The sequence below is a fragment of the Pavona decussata genome, unplaced genomic scaffold, assembly GCF_977016875.1.
Source record: "Pavona decussata unplaced genomic scaffold, jaPavDecu1.1 SCAFFOLD_153, whole genome shotgun sequence".
In the NCBI taxonomy this organism is placed as follows: Eukaryota; Metazoa; Cnidaria; class Anthozoa; order Scleractinia; family Agariciidae; genus Pavona; species Pavona decussata.
The window spans coordinates 106,131-129,409 of NW_028145565.1; the positions used below are offsets into that span (position 1 = coordinate 106,131).

The 23,279-nt window shown below is 38.5% G+C and overlaps 1 protein-coding gene across 3 annotated transcripts in view; it reads left to right on the forward strand.

Moving 5' to 3' along the window:
• LOC146466107 (uncharacterized) overlaps positions 1-23,279 on the forward strand; it is a 108,054-nt gene that overhangs the window by 83,752 nt on the left and 1,023 nt on the right. For all 3 annotated transcript variants that reach the window (XM_085127713.1, XM_085127712.1, XM_085127714.1), the window contains 2 exons: positions 21,387-21,616; positions 21,877-23,246. In XM_085127713.1, coding sequence (XP_084983839.1) covers positions 21,387-21,616; positions 21,877-22,275 — 629 coding nt within the window. In that variant the 3' untranslated portion in view covers positions 22,276-23,246. The remainder of the gene's footprint in view (positions 1-21,386; positions 21,617-21,876; positions 23,247-23,279) is intronic.

Genomic DNA, 23,279 nt, shown 5'->3' on the forward strand with positions numbered 1-23,279 from the left:
CAAAGCTCCTCGTCGCACGCGAGAAAAAACCTGAAAAACCTCTGGTATCCAGGGTATTCAAACACAAGAAATAACATAAACACGCTACGAAGTTGGAATGAAAATCAAACACTTTCTAAAAATACTAATTAATAACTTAATACTTACGGTTTGAAGCCAGAGAGCTCTACATTGGTAACATTGCCAGACTAGAATACTTTGGAAACATTGCACCTACGTTTTCAACTAGAGAGCGGGACGAATATTTCCAAAAAATGATTGTAGTTGTCAAAAAGAATCCATGCCATCTTTTTGGACTTCTCTCTCTTGTTTTAGCTTCAACTCGTCGAAAGTAAATCCACACCAGAGCAAACAAAGTGCATGTCATGACCAATACCGAATTGAAATTTTTGCCGAGAGAAAAAGAGCGCGAAATTATCGGTCGCAGGGCGCGGCCGGCTGGTCGCGGAAACCGGAAGTCACCAACCGCGTATCTAAGCAACTAGGTCAACCCATTGTACATCAAGTAGCGAATGACAAAACTGTTTGAAACACGCCTTGCATTCGACAATGCGTTTCTTTTTCAATTAAGGGCATTTGCTGGCGTCTAAGCCATTCAGGAGACGGGCCTTGTGATGGAAATAGTATGGGCTTAAAAGTGTAATTTTTTAACAAGTAGCAGTCCGCGGATGACCACATTTTTCCAGGAAACGTTCCTCGTTTTTGTTGTTGTTTTTACGACATTTTGTACATCGTATTTTGCAGACTTTTAAAGCTCAGGAGTGATTACAAATCATGAATGAAATTGTGAAAAAAAGTGGCGATAATAAACGAGGGAAGTTTACGAGGCTTAAAATTTATCAGAAGCTGTAACAAATGGATACTACCCTTATTCTCGTTTATTTTAGCGGAACTTAAATTTCGCGAAAATTTTCTCGGCACATTTCGCGAATCTTTAATTTCGCGATCGCGGAGAAAAATTGTGTTTGCAGGGAATTTAATTTCGCGAAATTGACGATTAAGTGACTTTATCTTTTCTCTTTTACAAAAATTGTACGTTAATCAACGAGCGACACAAAACCAATATGCTGTCCCTTAGTGGCAGCTGTATTCCTCTAAAAGTCAGTCTTACAGTAATAAAAAAGTCTTCTTGTTCTTCCGAGTCATTATCGAGAATCGAGAGTATCGTTACATGTCCTTTCTAGGAGATCTAAATAGAACCTTCAATCTCTTCAAATGGATCCTCAGGGGGGAGACGATTCATCTAATAGTTGGGCGATGCCAGCCTTTTCCCACCCTTTAGCGATGTGGCGCCTAGCAATATCACTGCTGAGATGGTTGAAATGAACGATACACCAAGGAACAGGGCAATAATGGAAAGATACAAGACACTCGTAACTACACACTACAAGGAGCCGGGACACTGATGGTCAATTTGACGACTGTACAAAGGATGTATTGGAGGAACTGTGCGAAGATGATTACTCAGATGTCGAAGAAGAACTTGAGGCGAATCTTGACACTTATTAACATCTAAAGTTGATAGATGATAGCTCCTTGTAGTAACACCTTGTGTTAAAAATTGTTTAGGACCCTTGAAAACACAAATACATGATTTTTCTATGTCCATTAAATTTCGCGAGATCAAAGTTCGCGGTCGTTATTTTTCGCGGGTCATTAAGTTCGCGAATTTTTTAAAATCGCAAAAATCGCGAATTAAAGAGTCCGCGAAAATTAAGGAGAATAAGGTTCGTAGGCTGTCCGCCCACTACGGATTTCACTGCAGTTAAACTGGGCAACACGATCACTCTATTGTGTCATGGTGTGCATACACAGCAGTCCATATCAGTGACAGTACACTTTAATACATAGCGTGGATCTATTTGCAAACACCATTAGCTTTGGGGCGAAAGGATGGCACACACACACACACACACACACCTCTGCCCCTCCTGAACCAGGATTAGGGAACATTAGATTTGACTTCGATCTTGACTTCTTGAGATCTGGCAAATCACTTGTCTCACTAACCTTGTTCTCGTATTCAAATCTAAGGGTCGCTAATAATAAACTTGCATTAGCACGAACCCTTTCTTATCCTGACTATGCCAGCACACGATGCCCCGTCTTGTATCTTGTGCAAAGTCTAGCAATGGGCCAACAAATATAGTCCTAATCAATCCCTTCACATGATTTTATTCTTTATTTTCATTGAATCTCGTGTTAAAATGGTCTTTGCATCCTGTGCTTTGCACTTTACATTTACATATATACCTTTACTGCTAGTGCAAAAATGTCTTCCTGTTATCCAAGCTAACTATGGATTCATGCGCCATATTGAAAGCAAATCCAGCAACGAAAGAGAAAGCCTCTGTTAAGCCTCTACTAACAGAGTATCACCACGTTTGTGTTTCATTAATGTTAAATATTACGAGTACACTACATTAATTCCATGAAACAACGACAACAATTTACTTTATGTTTTAGGAAGTTATTAATATCTACGTTGTCTGCAGATAGGCCTGAAGATAGGCCTGCGCGACTCCCACTCCCATGTTTTTAGCCATGTTCAGTTACAGCTTTGCTATAACGAGTATGTCTTTTAGGGAACGCCCTCTCTTGTATAAGCGGTGCTCCCTGTAAATTTTCTCTTAGCGCGGTATTTTGTTGTTATTAAATGCCATTTATGGTTTGGAGGATTTGCGTGATAGTCAGTGAACAAAGCCATGTGCTTAAATGTCGCATGTTTTGTATTTTGATCTCAAAGGTCATTTCTGGGTTTTGTGTTTTATCTATTTAACCTCCTGTTGTTTCTGTTTAGCGACTGTCGTTCTAATGCCGAGGTTGCCGTATGGTTTGAAAACGACAGAAAACGGGAGAAATCAGGAGCATACAAACCTGGACGCTATCCAGCACCAACACTGAGAAAGTGAACACTCATGATATTTTCAACTCGTTGGTCAAAAACATACTATTTGCATAAAGTCAATTGTCATTTCTTGCACCAATTCCAATGATGAAGTGATGTCACTAGCACAAACAAATCTTCCAACATGAATCGATGAAATTGGTAAAAATCAAGATAAATAGATAAATGAAATGAGTGTGACATCAATTTCTACCAATTGATCAATAAAATCAATATTAGTAAAATCAGATTTACCGAATTTTATTGATTGATAGATTGATACTAGTGATTTTTATCGATTGGCCACTCCGGATTAACCTGAAGTAGTCAATCGATAAAAATCAATATCGATCTATCAACATTGCTCTTGACGAAATCATGAATAACTTTATAGTGAAAACATTCTTTCACATCAAACAGTCTCTCTGTGAGGTATTGAGGGAATTTAACCCTTTGCCGAGTTTTAGTAAATATAAGGAGACAAATGTTACGAGAGATTTCGCATTTCACTTTAATACGCTTAGCAAGCGCGTTTCAATAGCTTTGCATTTGGAATAGAATACATAATCAGGTGGTTACAATAGCTTTGAGATTTTGAATAGAATATTTAATCAACTTATATCTGGACACAAGAAGTGAACATTCTCGGTTGTATTGACAACCGTAGTGATTTGTGTGTCATCGTTCGATATTTTACTTGTTTTTCGCTTTTGCTGCTTCATTTTTAGCTGTTTATCTTATGTACTTTTCGCTTATAATCATTCGTTTTCATTTCAAACCAGCATAGGGTTTTCAAACAAAGAGTTCTTATTTTAATTTATTCTAGTTCAACAGGTGGCTTGTACACGTGTAAGAGTTCATTGTACGTGGCTCATGTACTTTGCTCGATCACGCGAGTCCTTAACCTTTGTCCTGAAATCTTACGACTCAGCAATTCTTTTGATGCATGCTTAGTTTCCGCAATCAAAGTTCAGTTTCCTTTGTTACGGATATAGTCCGGAAAAGTACTTTCCTTATAAGGAACTCTCAACAATTACACGCACGTGAAAATAATATATTCGTAAGTGACTTTGTCTGTTGTACCCTCGTGCGATTACAACATGCAAGCGTCTTGAACAAAAGAAAGTACTTTAACCTTTTGTAATCAGTAAGTATATAAGCACTAGGCGTACAATTGTAAATCGGTTACATCGTGGTTACATTCAAGATAACGTCCTGTTTACATCGAGTATAGAAACGCAGTGCTGAATAAACCTATGCTGGATTGAAGAAGATTGTCTATTCTCTGCTGTTCGTCGAGTTCCAGTTGGCTAGATCCCTGTACCTAAGAGTTGTGACGAGCTCTGTCTTGCTAGCGAGCGAGTGCTCTCAAGCTAATTCCCCCCGTTATTGTCAAGTCGCCGTCGAAGTTCAATTTGTCTCTCCTGTGCGCTCAAGCAAGGAAAACTCCGTCGCCACGAGGAAAAACCCGTCGTCACAGTGGTGGAGAATCCGGGTAATACAACGTCAACGAGCGATGCTTTACGACCTTTAATGGCCAAAATAGATGACTTGGCAAGTAAACTGGGTGTTACAAGCGGACAGAAGACCATACCGGTTGCTGCACTCTCCGATAGCGCTGCCAGTTCTGTTCCCGTAAAGTCAGAAAACCCGCCTGCATGGGTCGAAACCTTGTTGGAAAAATTGTCTCAGAGACCACAAACCTCAAACTCAGTTGTTGCGGCACTGAACGAACCTTCTGGCGAACACTCTGGAGCAATACACAAGACAAGAAGCGAATTTCAACAATTAAAAGAGATGATCCAGAATCTTGGACGAGAAATGGATGCCAGGATACGCGGTCTCGCTCGTCGCCAACAACCACCGCGCGCCGAACAACCCAGAGAGAGAACCCGCGACGGTCGTCCCGTGTGTTTCACTTGTGGAAGAGTTGGCCATTTACAAACTAGCTGTCCAGAACGACGAAATACTGCTTCGCGAACAGCTCCACAGCAACCACAACAGTCGCCCAGGCCAAATTATTCACTGAATTCGAATTATAATCAACCAAGAGATAATTATAGAAATTATTCTCAAACCAATCGACGAGAACAGCGTTTGGCAGTCCTTGATGATGACCTGTACGATGAGGAGTTTGTAGGCCACTTAACGCCAAGCCACTCTGAACAGATGTATTTCGCTCGGAGATCCACGCCGCTTCACCGTGAAAATAACGTGATTTCTGCAATAAAGCCGAGCCGCAGACAAAGGATGGTTCGTTGTCCAACAAATTTGCATGAGAAGGTCGCAACACAGCACGCGGTAATGTCGCCTAGCAACCGGAAACCGCAACAGGCCAAACCTTCAGCAACAGTGGCAAGTGAAAAGTTTCCAGTACCGAACAACAATCAAGCTACCCCTGAGCCAGTAACAGACCAAGGATCCGATGCTTCAAATATCCCTGTGGAATTCAAGCCAGCATTTGGCTTATTCCTACGCGCAATAAAACAGTCGCAGCCTGCAACGGCAACTGAAGACAAAACGCTGAGCCCACAGATCGTTAATATTCCAAACGCAACTACAGCACAGCCCATTGGTACCGAGGTGGAAGATTGCGTAGACGAGATCTCCTCTGACCTAGATCCAGGTAGTTTAAAGACAGGAGCCTTACAAGTCCAAGATTGCACTCCCAACAAAGAGATGTCACAGCGAGGTGACAGTTTAGCCGAACAGGTGTGGGTCAGCACAGCAACAAGAAGTAGTCCAGGGAAAGTACAGAAAAGATTGCCTCACTCAGATGCAAGTCTCCATTCCAGTGATCTGACCATCAGCGGTGTAATTGCAGGTGAAGCAGTTCAGTTACTCGTGGACACTGGTGCGTGTTTATCAGCAATAGACGAAAAGTTTCTCCAGAAGATTTATGGCTCGTTTTCGCCTAAGGTGACAGATGGCATCCTACCGTCTATCCAGACAGTCAATGGAGAGCGTGTTCCAGTATTAGGGAAGATTACCGTACCTATCGAGCTGAGTAGACATGAGTTTGTCTGTGATTTTCACGTCATGCAGAACCTTGCCTATGATGCTATCCTTGGCCGAGATTTTTTACAGCAGAACCGAGCCTTGATTGACCTAGACAACAACAACATCACCTTCAAAAGATCCAAAGACGCCAAAAAGACTCGAAAGCACAGCTCCAATCTGCCTGTTCTAGGAACCTTCTTTTCTCCGACATCTGTAGGAAGACAGACCTCCACGGAAGCTGACCTAGAACCTCGCCCCCAGATGCCTAGTCCAAACGGAGTCCAGGAAAGACAAAACGGAAATAAGAGAGTATCTCATTACTCCCTCCTGTTATGGGTCTGTTTCGTTTTGTACCTATTAACAGCATCGCCAACAGTTATGCAGGAAAGCAACAAGCCCGCTCTCCAGACGACACAAAGGTCCTGTATTTTTCACGATGCCATAAATGAGAACGCGGCTCGAGATAACGCAGGTGTATCAGTCCACACAATTGACCCACTCAATCACAAGGAACCTTTTAAAGTTACACGAGATAATCTCGATGCCCCGAAATCCTGCAGAGTACCGTTAAAGAATAAACAAACCGCCGTAGACATCTTCAACGATTCCGAATATGCAGTTCCAGACGGTGTTAGAATACAGGAAGAGACTACCCTCAGAGACTTGGTCAATGAACGCCTGATAACCGTTGCTCAGGATTTGCCCGAAGATGAGTTAAAGATAAAACCAAGCCCAACGTTGAACGTATAAACAATGGACATGTACCAGTTATAAAAGATAGCTGTTCGAAGTAGGGAGACGATAAATACCCTTGTAAGGTAGCCTATTTATCAGAGAATCATAGTTTGTTTCAGAAATGTTATACCACGTATTATAATTACGATTATTTTCATTACTCGCTCTCCTGTCAGAGATGCAGAAAAAGTTCGCCACAAAGATTGAGAATTATTTAGACCATTATGCGTCACATAAGAAGAAATGCGTAGAAAAACGTACAAAGGAAAGTACCTTGTGTTACTTATTTTTGCTCGACGAGGACGTCGAGATTTAAGGAGGGAGATATGTTAGGAGAGAAAATCAATAGCTTATTGTAGTTGCTATAGTTTTGAGGCCTTCGTTACAGAATAACGAATTGCTCTATTGGATCTTTTAGCACACGTAAGAACAAACCATATTTAGCCATGTTTAGTATTAAGCCATTCATATTTACTCGAATTGCCATTCATTTGTTCGCTTTAAGAGAATAACTTAATTGTTACTTATTTTGCTCGGCGAGGACGCCTCGATTTAAGGAAGGACGGATGTTACGAGAGATTTCGCATTTCACTTTAATACGCTTAGCAAGCGCGTTTCAATAGCTTTGCATTTGGAATAGAATACATAATCAGGTGGTTACAATAGCTTTGAGATTTTGAATAGAATATTTAATCAACTTATATCTGGACACAAGAAGTGAACATTCTCGGTTGTATTGACAACCGTAGTGATTTGTGTGTCATCGTTCGATATTTTACTTGTTTTTCGCTTTTGCTGCTTCATTTTTAGCTGTTTATCTTATGTACTTTTCGCTTATAATCATTCGTTTTCATTTCAAACCAGCATAGGGTTTTCAAACAAAGAGTTCTTATTTTAATTTATTCTAGTTCAACAGGTGGCTTGTACACGTGTAAGAGTTCATTGTACGTGGCTCATGTACTTTGCTCGATCACGCGAGTCCTTAACCTTTGTCCTGAAATCTTACGACTCAGCAATTCTTTTGATGCATGCTTAGTTTCCGCAATCAAAGTTCAGTTTCCTTTGTTACGGATATAGTCCGGAAAAGTACTTTCCTTATAAGGAACTCTCAACAATTACACGCACGTGAAAATAATATATTCGTAAGTGACTTTGTCTGTTGTACCCTCGTGCGATTACAACATGCAAGCGTCTTGAACAAAAGAAAGTACTTTAACCTTTTGTAATCAGTAAGTATATAAGCACTAGGCGTACAATTGTAAATCGGTTACATCGTGGTTACATTCAAGATAACGTCCTGTTTACATCGAGTATAGAAACGCAGTGCTGAATAAACCTATGCTGGATTGAAGAAGATTGTCTATTCTCTGCTGTTCGTCGAGTTCCAGTTGGCTAGATCCCTGTACCTAAGAGTTGTGACGAGCTCTGTCTTGCTAGCGAGCGAGTGCTCTCAAGCTAATTCCCCCCGTTATTGTCAAGTCGCCGTCGAAGTTCAATTTGTCTCTCCTGTGCGCTCAAGCAAGGAAAACTCCGTCGCCACGAGGAAAAACCCGTCGTCACACAAAGATCATGTATAACAATTACAAAATCTTACTAATAAAAACATTTCACAATTCATGTTCCCTGAATTAAAGGAATTATCAGTTTCAAAAACGAAGTCTTATATCAACTTTAACCAAACAACTTTTATAATGAAGATATTATATTAATTCAACTTTCTCACGATCGAAGAGAGTTAATTGTTAAGCTTAATAAAATCTACCAAAACTTAGCGTCAGAGTCAAGTGATGACTTACGCACCTTCCAAAACAGTTTTTCTTTCTTTATAAATATTTATGCAGCAACAAAACTCTCCAATGATGGACTCAGTTCACCTCCGCATTTGAAGTTGTTATCAATATTAAACATCCGTATCCATACAAAGCATGCCACGTGTACAACACAATTGTTAAGAGAGTCTCAAACAGAACGCCTAACATCTAGAACTACGAATAATACCAAACTTACTCTTCTGCCGATGTGCCTTGCGGAATTATTAGTTCCTTTAACCCAGTGAAGTGCGTTCGTGGCAAATCCTTTCTCAAAAAAGACCGCTCGTATAAGCCAAGCAAAACGGAATTCCAAAGCAGCCGCCATTTAAACTGGGAACAATCTAGGCCGAAAATCCGCCAAATTAGAAAATTCCTCAACCCTGAGTCGACGAAAACTGTTATTCATGCATTAGCAACTTCACATTTGGACTATTGCAACTCTCTTTTCTTTGGCTTTCCTAAATATCAAACTGATCGTCTTCAGCTGCTCGATTAATTTTTGGTATACCTAAATTTGATCACATCTTGTCTGCCTTGTTCACATTGCCTTCCAGTTGTTTATCGTAGTTCAGTTTAAACTCCTGCTTTTAGTATATAAAGCTGTTAACGACCAAGCTCTACAATGCGTTGAAGAACTGCTGTTACCCCATTCCATTTCAGCCTATCAACGCCTACGCTGTTGTGACCAGGGTCTTCTTTTTGTGCCGAAAACTAATCACAAGACCTTTGGTGACAGGACCTTTGCGTATTCTGGGCCATTACTTTAGAACCAACTCCCTCTCGATATACGATCCAGTTCGAATGTTTCTATTAAAGACATACCTTTTTAAGTTAGGATCTCCACTTTAGTTTGTTACAATAATTTTCACATTAGTCCGCTTTGTTATATTGATTTTAATTATGTACTGTAAAGAGCTTTAGAATATTTTATAATTTTAGCGCTATATAAATTAGGTTTATTATTATTTATTATTATTATAAAACTGATTTTCACATGAAAAGCTTTGCACTTAGCCTCGCTTTTGTAATGAGGTTCAAAGCAACTCGGAATCGGCCTGTTAGCAACAAGGGGGGGGGGGGGGGACCTTCAAGCTTTATTTTGGTGCACTTCTTTTCTTTGATAACTAAGGATTTGGAAAAACATTTCAGAAAAAAAAGTAGTGATATTAAAACATGACGTTTCGGCGACGACATGTCACCATTATCAAATGTAAATTACCGTTACCAATCTTATTATAATTTACATTTGATAATGGTGACATGTCGTCGCCGAAACGTCATGTTTTAATATCGCTACTTTTTATTCTGAAATTTTTTTCTTTGATGAAGAAAAATAATAAAAACACTAATGTTTTTCGGCGTAAACCATCGTAAACCGATCGTGTTTGCTAGTTTCCGCTCAACCTGCATAAACTGAAGATCCGCTCTTTTATTCGAACATGCACTGCTTTGTCACTTGCTATTGGGATGCAAATATAAGTGCTCTTCCAAGGATGAACCGAAACAAAAAGCCGGCCTTAGCCAAAATGATAACAGAAAATTTACTAACATGAAATTATTTCAGTTCCGCTCAAAATCATCCGTCTATGAAATCGGCTTACGAGCTGCAGATCAACTCACAAAATCAGCTGTAGCTATCTTTTGTTTGAGATGTACTGGAAGAAAAACTGTCGAGAACCAAATTCGTATGAACGTCCTTGTTCCGTTGCCCGGCTTTTAAAATCTATCCAGTGTACATGCGAAATCAAGGGATGATAACCTTTGATAAAATGACGATGATCGATCTACTTCTTGGTGCTTTCATGTTTTTGGTTGTCATTTTTTGTCTCATTGTGTGTTGTACACTTTGTCTTGTGCGCCGGCTTCGCAGCAAAGAAGACGACCAAGAGTGCGGCCTCATGGACTCTGCAATGAACACAACAGATTTTGCTGAAGATGGAACGACATACAACTTAGTCCCTCGTCGCGGCAGGCACAAGAGAAACGATGACAATGAAGAAGTTTTTGACATGCAAGTTTTTCGTTACAGGCTGGGAAGTGAAGAATCGCCGACTACAGTGTGACAGCTCTGATTCTTTGTAGGAAATTTTTTTTTTGCGACGTAAATCATTGGCGGTATACATTGTATTTCGTCACGATTTATACGAAAACTGAAACCGAAGATGGCTTGACATCTACTAAAGATAGTTTAAACATATTTAACTGTTTCTTATCGCTGACTAAAAATCTTTGCTACAACAACAACAACAACACAACACTCTGCTTGTTGAATTTCTCGTGGTCAGTATTATTATTAATATAATAGTTATACCACTTATGTCCAGAAATGCACCTGTTTTATATGAAGTACCCAAATTCAGGGTTAGGCCTTTTTCCGATCGTTCTCATATGACCTCATGTTTGACAGAATTATGTGTGTTTTAGTGAGAATTAAGGTTAGGGGACAGCTTGTGATGTCTATCATACAGTTCATGAATCTCATTAGCGTGCATTTCTGGACATATCTTATTGAGGCTGACTAACCACTGGTATCCCAATGGTTTGGTACTGGCACAAAAACAATAATTATTCACTACTTTGTGGTTCAAGAGACCCCCAGGACCGGATCAGGGTACGTACATTTCAACCGCGTCTTGAAGGTAATTCAGCCAGAAAAAACTGACAAATCAGTCTAACAAACACAAATCCAAACAACACATAATTTAAACTGTAACGGCTTGAAACTGAAAAGCGAAAAAAAAAGTCTCTTGAATAATGCAAGGCAACGTGTACAAACAGTAACAAAGTGAAGCCGGATCTTCGTGTAGATTAGGATCAGCAATGTTGAATAAAACGTAAAACCAAATGCAAGGCTGACCGGACAGCTAAAAAGGGAATTTTTATTGCCCAATATTTCGGTTAGACAAAACTATCCTTCTTCGGGGGCTGTAAAAAGCTAAATAAAAATTGGAAATAAACGGTTACAACCTTTAAAATTATAGTTGAGACATGATTAATTAAGCGAAAAAGTCCGACAAAATACAGATTCGATTCTTTTCTGTCACTTGAATTTCAAACGAGAAGAACGAAATTCAAATGAGTGTGATTAACATCTTTTCGGTATAAAACGAAATATAGTTATTTGTTATTATTCATTTTTTCCATTTTAAATCTGATTATCCTGTGACGATGATGTTATGTCGACATTATGTTCAAGACAAAAAAAAATATAACAAACATTTTCGCGTACATTTATCGCAAGAAAAATAAAGCAGGAAAATAATACAGAAAAAAATTTAAGTGAAAAAATAAAAATACTCGGACTGAAGTGCTTTTCGCGACTTTCGTGCGTTGCTCGTGTGTTCTGTGTGTTAAAGAAAGAAATTATTAAATAAAACAAACTGATGCTTTTTTTTATTACTGAAGTTCTCTTCCCTTTCTGCTTTTTAAAATGACCCAAATACATGTCAAATCTAACGTTACTAGCATTAAAAAGGAAATTTTACACCAATATTTCTTAAATGTATTGGATCAAACAGATATGGATCAATTACAAAATAATATTCTTTTGCCTGAGGCGGTGACGTATGATTCACTTATCCACAAAACAAAATCACCTGATTATGTTTCGACATTTTTTCCTTTTTTCAATTAAGCTTCAGAAAGCCATAGATTTCTTGATCAGTACGGTAGATTTGAGGTTCATTTGTGTTCATTTCCAATGAAGTGTTAATTTTCTCTACCGCCAATAAATGTCTTGCCGCGTACCAATGTGAAGAAAGTGTAAATATATAAACCGCGTGATCTGCCGGGTGTAAAATATTCGGATGCCAAGTCGCATACTATAAAGGACGCACCGTTCCACTATTTTGTTTAATAAAATTTGTACGCGAAGAATATTTTTCCTTTGTCATCAAATAGTCGCTCCAGCGATATATAATCTTGTTATTTGCGAATTTCAACTTCCTTCTCATGGATATCCTTGTAGATCCTTGTATACATTCCAGCTGTCCTTTTGTTTCCGCATATACGCTTTCCACGTCTTTTTTATTTTTTTTCTCGTTTTTGTCTTGCTGATCACAGCTCTGTATCTCCTTTTTCTATCGGTGGTAACCCTGGTGAAACAGTTACTGTGCAGTTGTCATTCTGTGCCTCGTGTGTTGAAACGCTTGTTATGTCCGTAAACCCTTGAAAGCGATCGCCATCGAATTGTTGTCTTTGTTGGATTGTTTGAATTTGTGAAATTTCTAAGGCTCTAACGATGCATGCTCTTCGTAAGAAGAAATAAAGCAGGAATAAAAACGCACCCAAAAAAACCACTGAGAAAACTCCACATAACACGAGGAAAAATATCGACGTTTTAGACGCCATATACGAAATGTCCTAAGGTGCAGAAGAGCTGCAAGACGTGATTTGTGGTCCTATAGCACGCTGGGAAGCTATTGGTGTCTAACCTTCTTGTCTTCGTTATTGTGCTCAAAACAATGTCGTCCTGAGGATCTTCTCGTTGTTCAAATGGCGGCGAGAGAGGATCTCGGTATCTAACGGATCGGGTGCCCTTAAATACAAACCATTAAGCGAGCCTGATATATTTGGAGACATTCTTGTTACGAACTCGCCGCCATTTTGTACAACAAAAACAATCGAGGGACGAAACTGTCAAGGGCGGTGCATGCGCGAGTTTTACAAATATTAGCCTAATGTTGTCAAATTCAAAATGGCGTCCACCGAGGAAAACAGCCGTGGGTCAAATTAAACAAAAGACAACTCGGTGGGAAATCATTTTTTTGGAATTGTTTGAAATTTCTGGAAATCATTTTTTGGAATTGTTTGGAATTTCTAGAAATCATTCTTTGGAATTACTGGGAATTTCTGGGAATCATCCTTGAGAATTAGCTGGAATTGTTTTGAGGTACTGAAAATTGCTCTTCGGAAATATAAGGAAGCACTGAGAATAATTCTTTAGGAATTGTACCTATGTAAAAACAGTTTGGAAGGTGCCAGAAGCACGGCGTTTTGACATCAGAGGTCAAAACAGGTATATGCGGTTTAGAAGCGAGTGCCGAAAATTTGATTCAACCACTGCGCGTCGCGATAACTATGTCACTGGTAGGCGGATGTTTCAGCATTTAGTTAGTTTTCCAATTTAACTTGTACGGTTGGGAGTCATCTTCTATTCTCTGCTACAAAGAACACGATCTATCCGATCTACAAGGATCACAGGCTTTGTGCTAAAGGTGAGAATGCTTAATCAGAGTGGAGTCGGATGTGGATCGTCGAGTTTCCGCACGTTATACACGTGTATTTCGTCTTTTCGCGCTGGGTACCCTAATCTCTTACCCCGATCTCAGTCGTCGGTTCGGGAATGTCGAGATCTGGGTACGAGATTAGGGTACCCCTAAGCAGAGTGGGAGTAAGAGTTATTTAAACAGCAAACAAACGATATAGTATGACTCGTTAAATTCGAATTCTACTTGAACACTGAGTCTGATGACTGGTGAGCATTATGCTCCCGTGAAATATCAGTAAATGCGTATTCGGGGCTAACAGGCAATATCTTGATTTTCTTAGTTTAGTTCACTATCTAAGTAAAAAAAACTCAACTCGTATATTGCTTAAGCCAGAAGTTGATAAATACTTTCTAGCAGACAATCAGACTTGCTAACTACTTAAAAAACCTACACAATTACAGAAAATGGTAGTGAAATCGAGAACTCACTAATGACTGAAGAACAAGCGACCAGTGATTTAATCAGTGTTATTAGCTGAGTAATCACTCCGCCCAACTAAAGTGTTGAATTTGTATCAGGTATTTTACACTTAAACTTACAATATTCCAGAAGTCAAAGGCCTCGATTAACAGAAGCTTAGGTTTAAGGTGAGAATCTTTAACTAATGTTTTATAATTTATTACTACTTGTAAGGCAGGACGAACGAGGGAAAAAACCTGTTAATAGCTGTGAATGTTTGACGTATGAAGTAGGAACAAATTCCCTTGGAGAGCTACAAGTATCAGTACTGCTGGTGCTTTCAACAGCAGTTCTTTTCCGACTAAAAAAATAAATGTTAACTTTCGTACACACCAAAGTTTTCTTTGGATTCTATGCAAGCAGCATTACTTATCAAGTAAATGCAAAGGCAACACAGGAAAATGCTGTGATCCAAAAATACAGCAAGCCTGATGGGTGGAATGTTTCAGGTTAAACAAAGATGGCTCTTGTTGCAGTATCTGAAATATAACTATGACCTGTGCTTTCCTGCCAACAGACTTTGGGTATAAGTGATCCAAACCATAAAAAGAAAGGCTAATAATAATGATAAAAAATAAAAACTACTTTGTATACAGATTTCCCATCGTGTTATGAAATGTGTCCTTTGCCAAATTATTTCATGTAGGATGGCTTGTTTTTCGACTAAGAACCCGCACTTGCTTATATACCACTTAAATGTGACAAAGTCATGCCATAGAACCAAATTTAGGGAAATTCGAACAGTTTGCAAAGAAATTAAAGAAAAAAAAACTGTGTTAACACTTAACAGCTTCAAGCTTATACAACGTGGAACACCAACAGTATTTTTCTTTTTTTTTTTTTTTCGTTTTTATCGAGTCATTCAATTTAGTTTCAGTGTAAAGTAGTTTGCTTCAGTTTCAAGCTGATCGAAACTAAACGCAATTTTTCAAGGTTGAAAAGGTTTTTCACGTTAGTAATAGTAATATCAATGTAGAGCAATATTCGCACCTCATCCGTAAGTTTATTGATATGTTGGATGACTACCCTACAAGAATTTGAACGTAAAAACATATGTCCGTTTCGTATTTTAGTTCTGAATTTTCTTTGGCGTCTGTCCGCCTTCATCATAAAGTTAAAAAAAAAAAAAAAAAAAGACGCTAATTACTGAAGAACCAGAAGAACAAGATTGAATTCAACATTCCCTCAGTGTCTCCCATCCTATTTCAATTTCTTTTAATGATAAGGGTTGATGGTCATGTCGCTGCCGAATGGCGCTTCGTTGAGTGTGGGGGCTTACTCGAAGAAAAAAGATATGTTTTTCTTTCTGTCTCAGGATATCCTTTTTTACAAAACTCGTCCATTTCCTAAAGGATACACAATTTCAGCTCACACTCGTGTGGGCATGCAGACCAAAGAGTGGACACCTTAACAACAGGCAAACCCAAACTTGATTATCTATTGCAAGCCATAAATCACTGGCTTCTGTGGCCCTTTTACCCTAACAATGTTCGTCAAGTATCTTGACCAGTTGAACTTTGTGTTTCTTTTTCAATGTATTATTCACCAACGTTTCCGCTCGTTTACACTCGCAACATTAGCTTGGTGCTCGACGCTTTGACGTCACAGCGTTTACACACATTATCACCATTGCCATCCGGTCATAACATCGAGCATCAAGTCAATTAATGAATTCATTAGATCTCTTTTTAAATGACCTGTTGTAGTTTAAATAAATAACGATGCAGTCTCGTCGAACCCAAACTGATCTGGATTCACAGCGTAACTTGTACAACCTACTGTCTAGTAGAAAATAACATGGTGAATTTCCCCGCAATGTTGCCCGCGTTTGGCGTCGGCTGTGGGTGTTCGCACCGTTGTTTCCTTAGTGACCGATTTGATTGGTGTGATGGAGGTCTCTTTCGGTTTGGTTTTACGACACTAATTATGAAACATGTCATTATTAATAACCTTTTACCTTTTTTATCTATTGTTTGTCTCTAATTTTCTTAGTCATTCTAAAAACATAAACAGACCTAAGGGTATATGACCGAAGCTTGGTCAGCAAGTTTAGGAGTGTTGTCTCCCTGCCAGAATTATAGGCTTTGCTTTAGGAGATTTCACGCATATTATATTTAGCTATACACTTCTGCTTGCCTTTAGAGATAAACGAAATTGAAGCAAGATAGTCACACAGAGAATAAAAGAGTAGTAGTTTTGGGCCACACTTTAGTCTTTATTCTCACAATGACTGAGTCAAACAAGGCTCCAACATTTACAGCTTTTGTCGCTTGAATAAGTAACAAGGGTAACCATCGAAACGTTTCTGCAAAAAGATTTTTGCAAATTCCCAAAATTCGCTTTAATAAACCACAGCGCTCACGGAAACATTAAACTCGATATGTATTTATTACACAGTGGTATCAATGGGTTTATTTTTAAGTTATTTCGTCTCTTTCTTTCACGTAAACGATTTGCGAACGCAATATATCGGGCCATGAATCGGTTCAATTGCAGTCGTTTGACGACGAGAAGAAGGACGAGGACGAAGACAACAAGAAAAAGGAGACACAGAGTTAAACCGCTTTTCCATGATATTCTAGCTAATGACTTCAGTGAAATAACTTTTTGCTTGTTGAAGCTTGCAAGAAACAAGATTTAAGACTTTGACGGCAACCTCAATTACAACGGATTTGAACAAACCTTGGTCGGTGTGGTGTGATCATTTATTCCCTGCAGTGTTAACACTAAAGAATAAATGATTAAAACATTTGTCACGTATAACGGACAAATCTATATGCTGAATGTACTGAGAATGTTGATACTTGCGTCAAGAAGAGCAAGGTACAAACATGTAGACATCCACTAAATCCCTTGTCGGTATATTTTATATTTTGTGGATACGGAGGATATCGTGTATTCTTCAAAATGGAACTTCTTCATTTCGCTTGATATTGCGTTTTATTTGCTGGGTACAATAACGATTAGTGTTACCATAATTTGATCAAAATTACCACATGGCAAATACAAAATCAAACGAAACGTTGTGGCATCCAGTATGTTTGAGATTTAAATAAAAATCGTCCGTAGGTTTTAAATCCAAATGACTGACACAATTTTTATGGCATTTATTAATAACCATACCTGAAATGACTTATCACAAAGTTTTGCAAACCTTCAGTGTAAAAATAAAAGAATCCTGCCGAGAGCGGATTTTGGTTGAAATATAGCCGGCATTGAAGGCAAAAAAGGCACGTTGTATTTTCAATAAATTTTTAGTTTCATCGAATGAAAATCGTTTTTGAATGAAGATGATAAATTTATAATTCAATTCACGTTTTTGGTATCATACGGGTCGACATTTTGATGAACACTGATGAACAATGAAAATAAATTAGAAACGCGAAATTCCTGATAAAGAAACGGTATGAAGCAATTTAGTTTATGCGCGAGAAATTCAGCTTGGACCGGAACTGGCCTAGCACTTTTGCTTGGAGTAAATGAATATTCCAGTGAATGTGTTGGCACCTTTACAGGATCCATGTGCTAATGCTATGATCAATGGAACCTAAAGAATTGCTAATTGCCGTCATTTGCAGCCAGCCCAGTGTCACGTTTTTTTTCTTCTCAATTGGTTGATTACAACGCTCTGATTCAACGGCCCCGCCTATTTGAAGAAAGGAACACTACAGATTGAAACGCTTTTCATCTAAGTCACGGCCAAGCTATTCAATAAAGTGAAAAGCCAACAATTATGGCACAGTTGTAACAATGCCTTTTCATTGAAATCCCTGTTAATTGATTTAATGCTGTTAAAGGACTCTTAGACAAAGAGCGATATTGGTAGTGGCAGAAAAAGAATAAATGTGACTTGCCTAAGCGCTTTGCAGTCAGAGAAGCAAGGCTATTTCGAACACGCTGTTTCCGGGCACTGAAGTTAAGATTCCATATCCTTCGTGAAAATCAGGAGAGGTAAGGAAAAACCAAATGGATACTGAACAAACAAGTACGGGATTTTCAATCTCAAACCTGCTTGGTTTTGATCGAACACAAATCAAACCATCAGAAACCACTCACAATAGACATCAGCAGAACCTTTCGGAAAATTCAGGTAAGAAATTTGTTTTCCTGTCAGTATAGTTAAAAGTGGCAAACTATTTACTTCTCAGCACATTCTCAACTCTTCCATTTTGAACCAGAGGTTGAATTTTTATCTGGCGTTGTTTTAATCTTCACTATTCAACAGAGAAAACACACTTTATGTTGGCATTCTAGAGATCGTGAAATTCGCAACACAACAGAAAGCACGACAGAAATGAACTGCCTTTCTTGTCACTGACTCATTTGAGTAAAGCCATTTATAAACTCTCACACTTTAAACTGTAAACTATAGCAACATTTTTCTCTCGTTCCCGAGTTACAGGGCACAGAACGTTGTCGTACTTCATTTACGTCGAAATATCATCACAACGCGTGTGACTAATCGATCTTAGCTTAACTTAAATCGAACACAAAACTAAGAAAATGAAACGTCGATTCATTTGCTATCAAATATATTTATATACTTTTTCCAAGCGAAATATAATTGCTTAACCTTTTCAATTTTAACACTGCCAAACTAAACTAGAAATTACCAACTACTGAAGAAACGGGAACAACACCATCTGGGGATGGTAATGCCAAAAGGATTATATTTGAAAATTGTCTAACAACCAATTTGTAAAGCAATTTATGCCACGCATCACTACAGGCAATTACTGCTCAGTAGCTTTATTCTGAATCTCAAATTTTAAAATATTAACTCAAAGCACTGCGGCTTAGAAGCCATGCACTTTGTACAACATAACTCAGCACCACAGGAAATTGTTTTTGATCAGTATTCTTTGTTACACTGTTGCAAGTAAGAAAAGGATCTTTCGTGAATATACTCCAAAGTGAGAAACACATTACATTGTTCAGGGCAAAATTTCTGTGTCAACATCATGGCAGTTTAGAGACTTCTAAAGTCAGGTAATCGCAATATAAACGCTTCGTTATCACAAAACATTGTCACCTTTGGATCAAAAGATGGTAGAATGGAAAATTTAACCGCAGATGAGTGAATTATCCCTAGTACACTGTTAATGTTGCGTACTTTTTGGATGAGTAAAAAAGGCGAGACTTGGATAAGTTTCGTGTGAAAAATACACCGCGAAACATGCTTTGTTCATGTCGGTTGGAAAAAATTTTGCCTCCTCTAATAAATCAATTAATCTAAATCACAAATCATCGTCCAACGAACGATGGACGAGTTATTGTTATTGACTGAGTTGGAAAAAAGAAAAAAACGAGACTGAACTTAACAATATATACATGCTTTATCTACAAGGTCAAACATTCTTCTCAGTTTTAAGTTATACCTAGCTTTTAACTTCTATACCGGTAGGTAAAACTTCTAAACAAGAAACAGTGACTTGAGGAAAGCTTTTGAGTAGTTAAATTTCCTGCGATGTTTAATGAAAATAGGTCTTTCTTTCAAATGATACAAGCACAACATAGTATTCTTCCAAACTATTAACTCATTAGTAGGGCGGGACTAATTAACGTTAAACACACACACGGGAATTTTAATCAACAGCTTAATAAAACGGAAATAAAGAGGTGGACAAGTTAACTCCCTGAGAACTCTAAACACAACAGCAGCTGACAAAAGGAGTATAGAGTTGGGAATCTGAGCGTTCGCCCACTCCGCGCCAATTCGGGTTTGAAATGCTGTCTGCCGGCAAATGCAAATTGAAGATCATTGGCCCGGTTTAAGCTTGGCGACTTTTTGGGACAAATTGAATTTTTTTTTTTTCAGACAAGTGTGCATGGTAAACAATTAATTCCAGCTGCAGCATAAATATGATGGGCGCAAAACAAGTTTCATGATGTATTATTTCATCTAAAAGATTTACTAACCGACTACAAAATTTAATAGCAAGTTTCAGTTCTATAGTCCAAGTTGCACAAATGTATTTTTACAATAACTGTTCAAATTCACGCGCGCTGATTGGCTCGTGGCCATAAGAGTACAGACAATAAAAATGACGTCAGATGTAACGTGCGCGCTTTCCCAACGCAAAAAATAGCCAATTCCGCTCGTACGTTTTCCATGTTATTGTAAAAAACAAATCGACGGCAGTTTTCTATGGTCTATGCTCTTATAGACCATAAAATGACACCATAAAATGTCCAAAACTTGGCAGTGAAATCACTCCCCTACGGCTCGTGGTTCCACTTGAGTTTTGAACATTTTTTGACGTCATTTTATGGTCTATTTAACAATTATTCCACGAGCGCGCGTTGGATATGAGATGATAGATAGCCAACGAGGCGCGTAGCGCCGAGTTGGCTACAATCATCTCATATCCAACAAGCGCAAGTGGAATAATTGTTTTATTAAAAACAATCAAGAAATATTGCTAGATCTTACTGATTTTGCTGTGCAAGAACAACCAGCAGTCAATTTAATGGTCGCCATTTCTCGGCCATGGTATAATTGCTCATATACCATAGCGGCTAAGCCAATCAAATCCCTCGAATTGCATTATACGATGATCCAGTTTTTAATAAAAGAATATAGACCATAGAAAACTGCCGTCGATTTGTTAATTAGTCATAATTATAGAATGATGCTGTGGGTCTACAATACGTCAGCAAGGTTAGTTTTAGGCCAGTCAAATAAACTAATCCAGGACACTTTATTCATAGTCACTTGTCTAATGGCCAACCGAGTATTCTCAAATGAAATGAAGCTTCCGACTTGGAGACCAACCATCATATTTTACCGTATTTTAAGTATTTTTGTAAAAAGGGGCGATCGTTACACGCATTATGTCACATACCTCTAATGAAGCGTTATGATGGTAAGAAATGAATGAAGTAACGTAAACTTTTTTTATTCCTGGAAATATAGTTTTATGACGTAATAAAATATCGTAGATGTATTGACAACAATTTAGTTGCAAACTAAAAACTCCGTTTCTGAATAAACGTTTGATAGTTTGTCTTATTGCGCTGTCCAAGCACACGTGAGGGAAAAGGCTTGACAAGATTTTTCTAACTAACATAAAAAGGAATGATTGGCAATTGATAACGAAACCAATACTTTGAGATGGGGTCTAAAAACATTTCACATTTTTTTATTTGAGAAACATAAGAAAATTGGAGACGCAACTGGGTAACATTTCCGTTTTGTAATGGTTAATGCTTTAAATCCTACAGAGAAAGAAGGATGCAACATCAAGACAACTAAAAAATCAGACAAAGAAAGACCTTCCAAGAGAGTGAAGAGGCTCACAGCGGGAGAGGACAATGAGAAACGATACCGAGCTACATTTGACAAGTCACAGATTTATCAGATGGAAAGAGTGTTTCTCCTTAACCATTACCCCGACGTTGCAGCGAGATCTGACCTGTCTTCTAGCACTGGCCTTTCAGAGGCTCAAGTTCAGGTCAGTACAGAATTTTGCAAGTTGCATTATGATAATAATTTATGTTACTGTAAAACCAAACAAGTGAATACATTTTCTTTTCGCGCACTCCAAGTGGCTACTCAAACTCAGGAGAGTGTTTTCTAGTCACCAGCTCCTGGTGCTGTTCTGGATACCTTGGGCGAGTTTCACTATCTTCTGTGATAGAGTTTTGAAATTGTCCCGTATAATTATAATGCAATGGCAAATTAAATTTCATCCTCTCTTTCGTCTTATAACAGATCTGGTTCCAAAACAGAAGAGCCAAATGGCGCAAGCAACAGCGCAAGCGCCGTCACGATGTACCGACAATCTTCGGCTTGGGATACCCCAGCCATTTAGCGCGCTTTTGCGGCGGATTCGAGCCTTACAGCTTCTTCCCGTACGAATATTACAATACCGATTTCTGGACATGCGCAAGGCAACAAGTAGCAGCGCTCCACTTTGCCTCGCTTCCTAGCACAGTCACGCCACCTAATCCTGACGGGTCGTGTTCGCCAAAGTCCACAGACTCGGCAACGTCAGGCTCGTCGGAGGTCAAAAGCGAGACTGAAAACTTGGAAATTCGGAATGACTCAAGCCTGTTGTCATTAAGGTTGAAAGCCAAAGAGCATATAGCTTCAATAGAGCTCACACCTTGAGGAACATTAAAAAGAGAACAACTTATTTTAAATGCTGATTGCTAGCGTTTAGCGTGCAATAGCTTGAGCTTACTGATCTTAACATGCTTCCAAATTAATGTTTAAACGCATTGTTTGCAACGACAGTTAAGAGATTTGATCACAAGATATGCCTGCAAGGCTCGCGAGAGAAAAAAGAGAGAAAGAGACGTTGTGTCGGACTTTCTCGTACCCTTCAGTTCAGATTTAATAAGTCATTTGATCAGCGAATCAGTGCCATTAGTTTTAAGAGTGCAAGTGGCGAAAATTAAACGCCTATTGTAAGAGTTTGTGTTTTGAAAATAGTTTTATACAATAAAAACATTCTAGCATTTATATTTGATAAACCTGTTTATAAAACTAAGAGGCTTTCAAATTTTTCAGAATAGTGTGTTTTTAGTAAGAGTTTTCGCTTTTTAATGTCCATAAAAATGCGTTTACAGTTCATGGCACTACTTCAAGCAGATGTAATAGAGTAAAAAGTTTTTTAAAAGGAAAATTTTTCATAAACTGTTACGCAGAGTGCATTTTAATGCTTTCAGTAAATGTAATAATAAAATTTTTATATTTTATGGTATGGTCTCAAAATTTTTCTTTATGAGTCCAGTTTAGCAGAATTATCATTTTTCCTTGCCGCTTTTTTTACTCCCTTATCCTCTAACTAACATCGTCTACTGCTGAGACACTGACTTGAATCAATCAGCAACCTGAATCCATAATCCTTCCAGATTTCATCATCCTTTTCTAACTTTATAAAACACGGTAATGATTTTCGGCCTTAAAATGTACGTCATATCCTAACAGTCTAACAGCCTGACAGAGAGATACTTTTTCGCGGTTATAACCAGTCAGGAGTTAAAATTTAACAATTTTCCAAAAAAGCATGCCCTCCGATCCGAACAGCCTAGAACCTCGCGCATTCAGCGCTCGCTTTATCAGAAAAGAATCGTTTTGTTGATTTGAGTATATAGTTTTATCTACATACT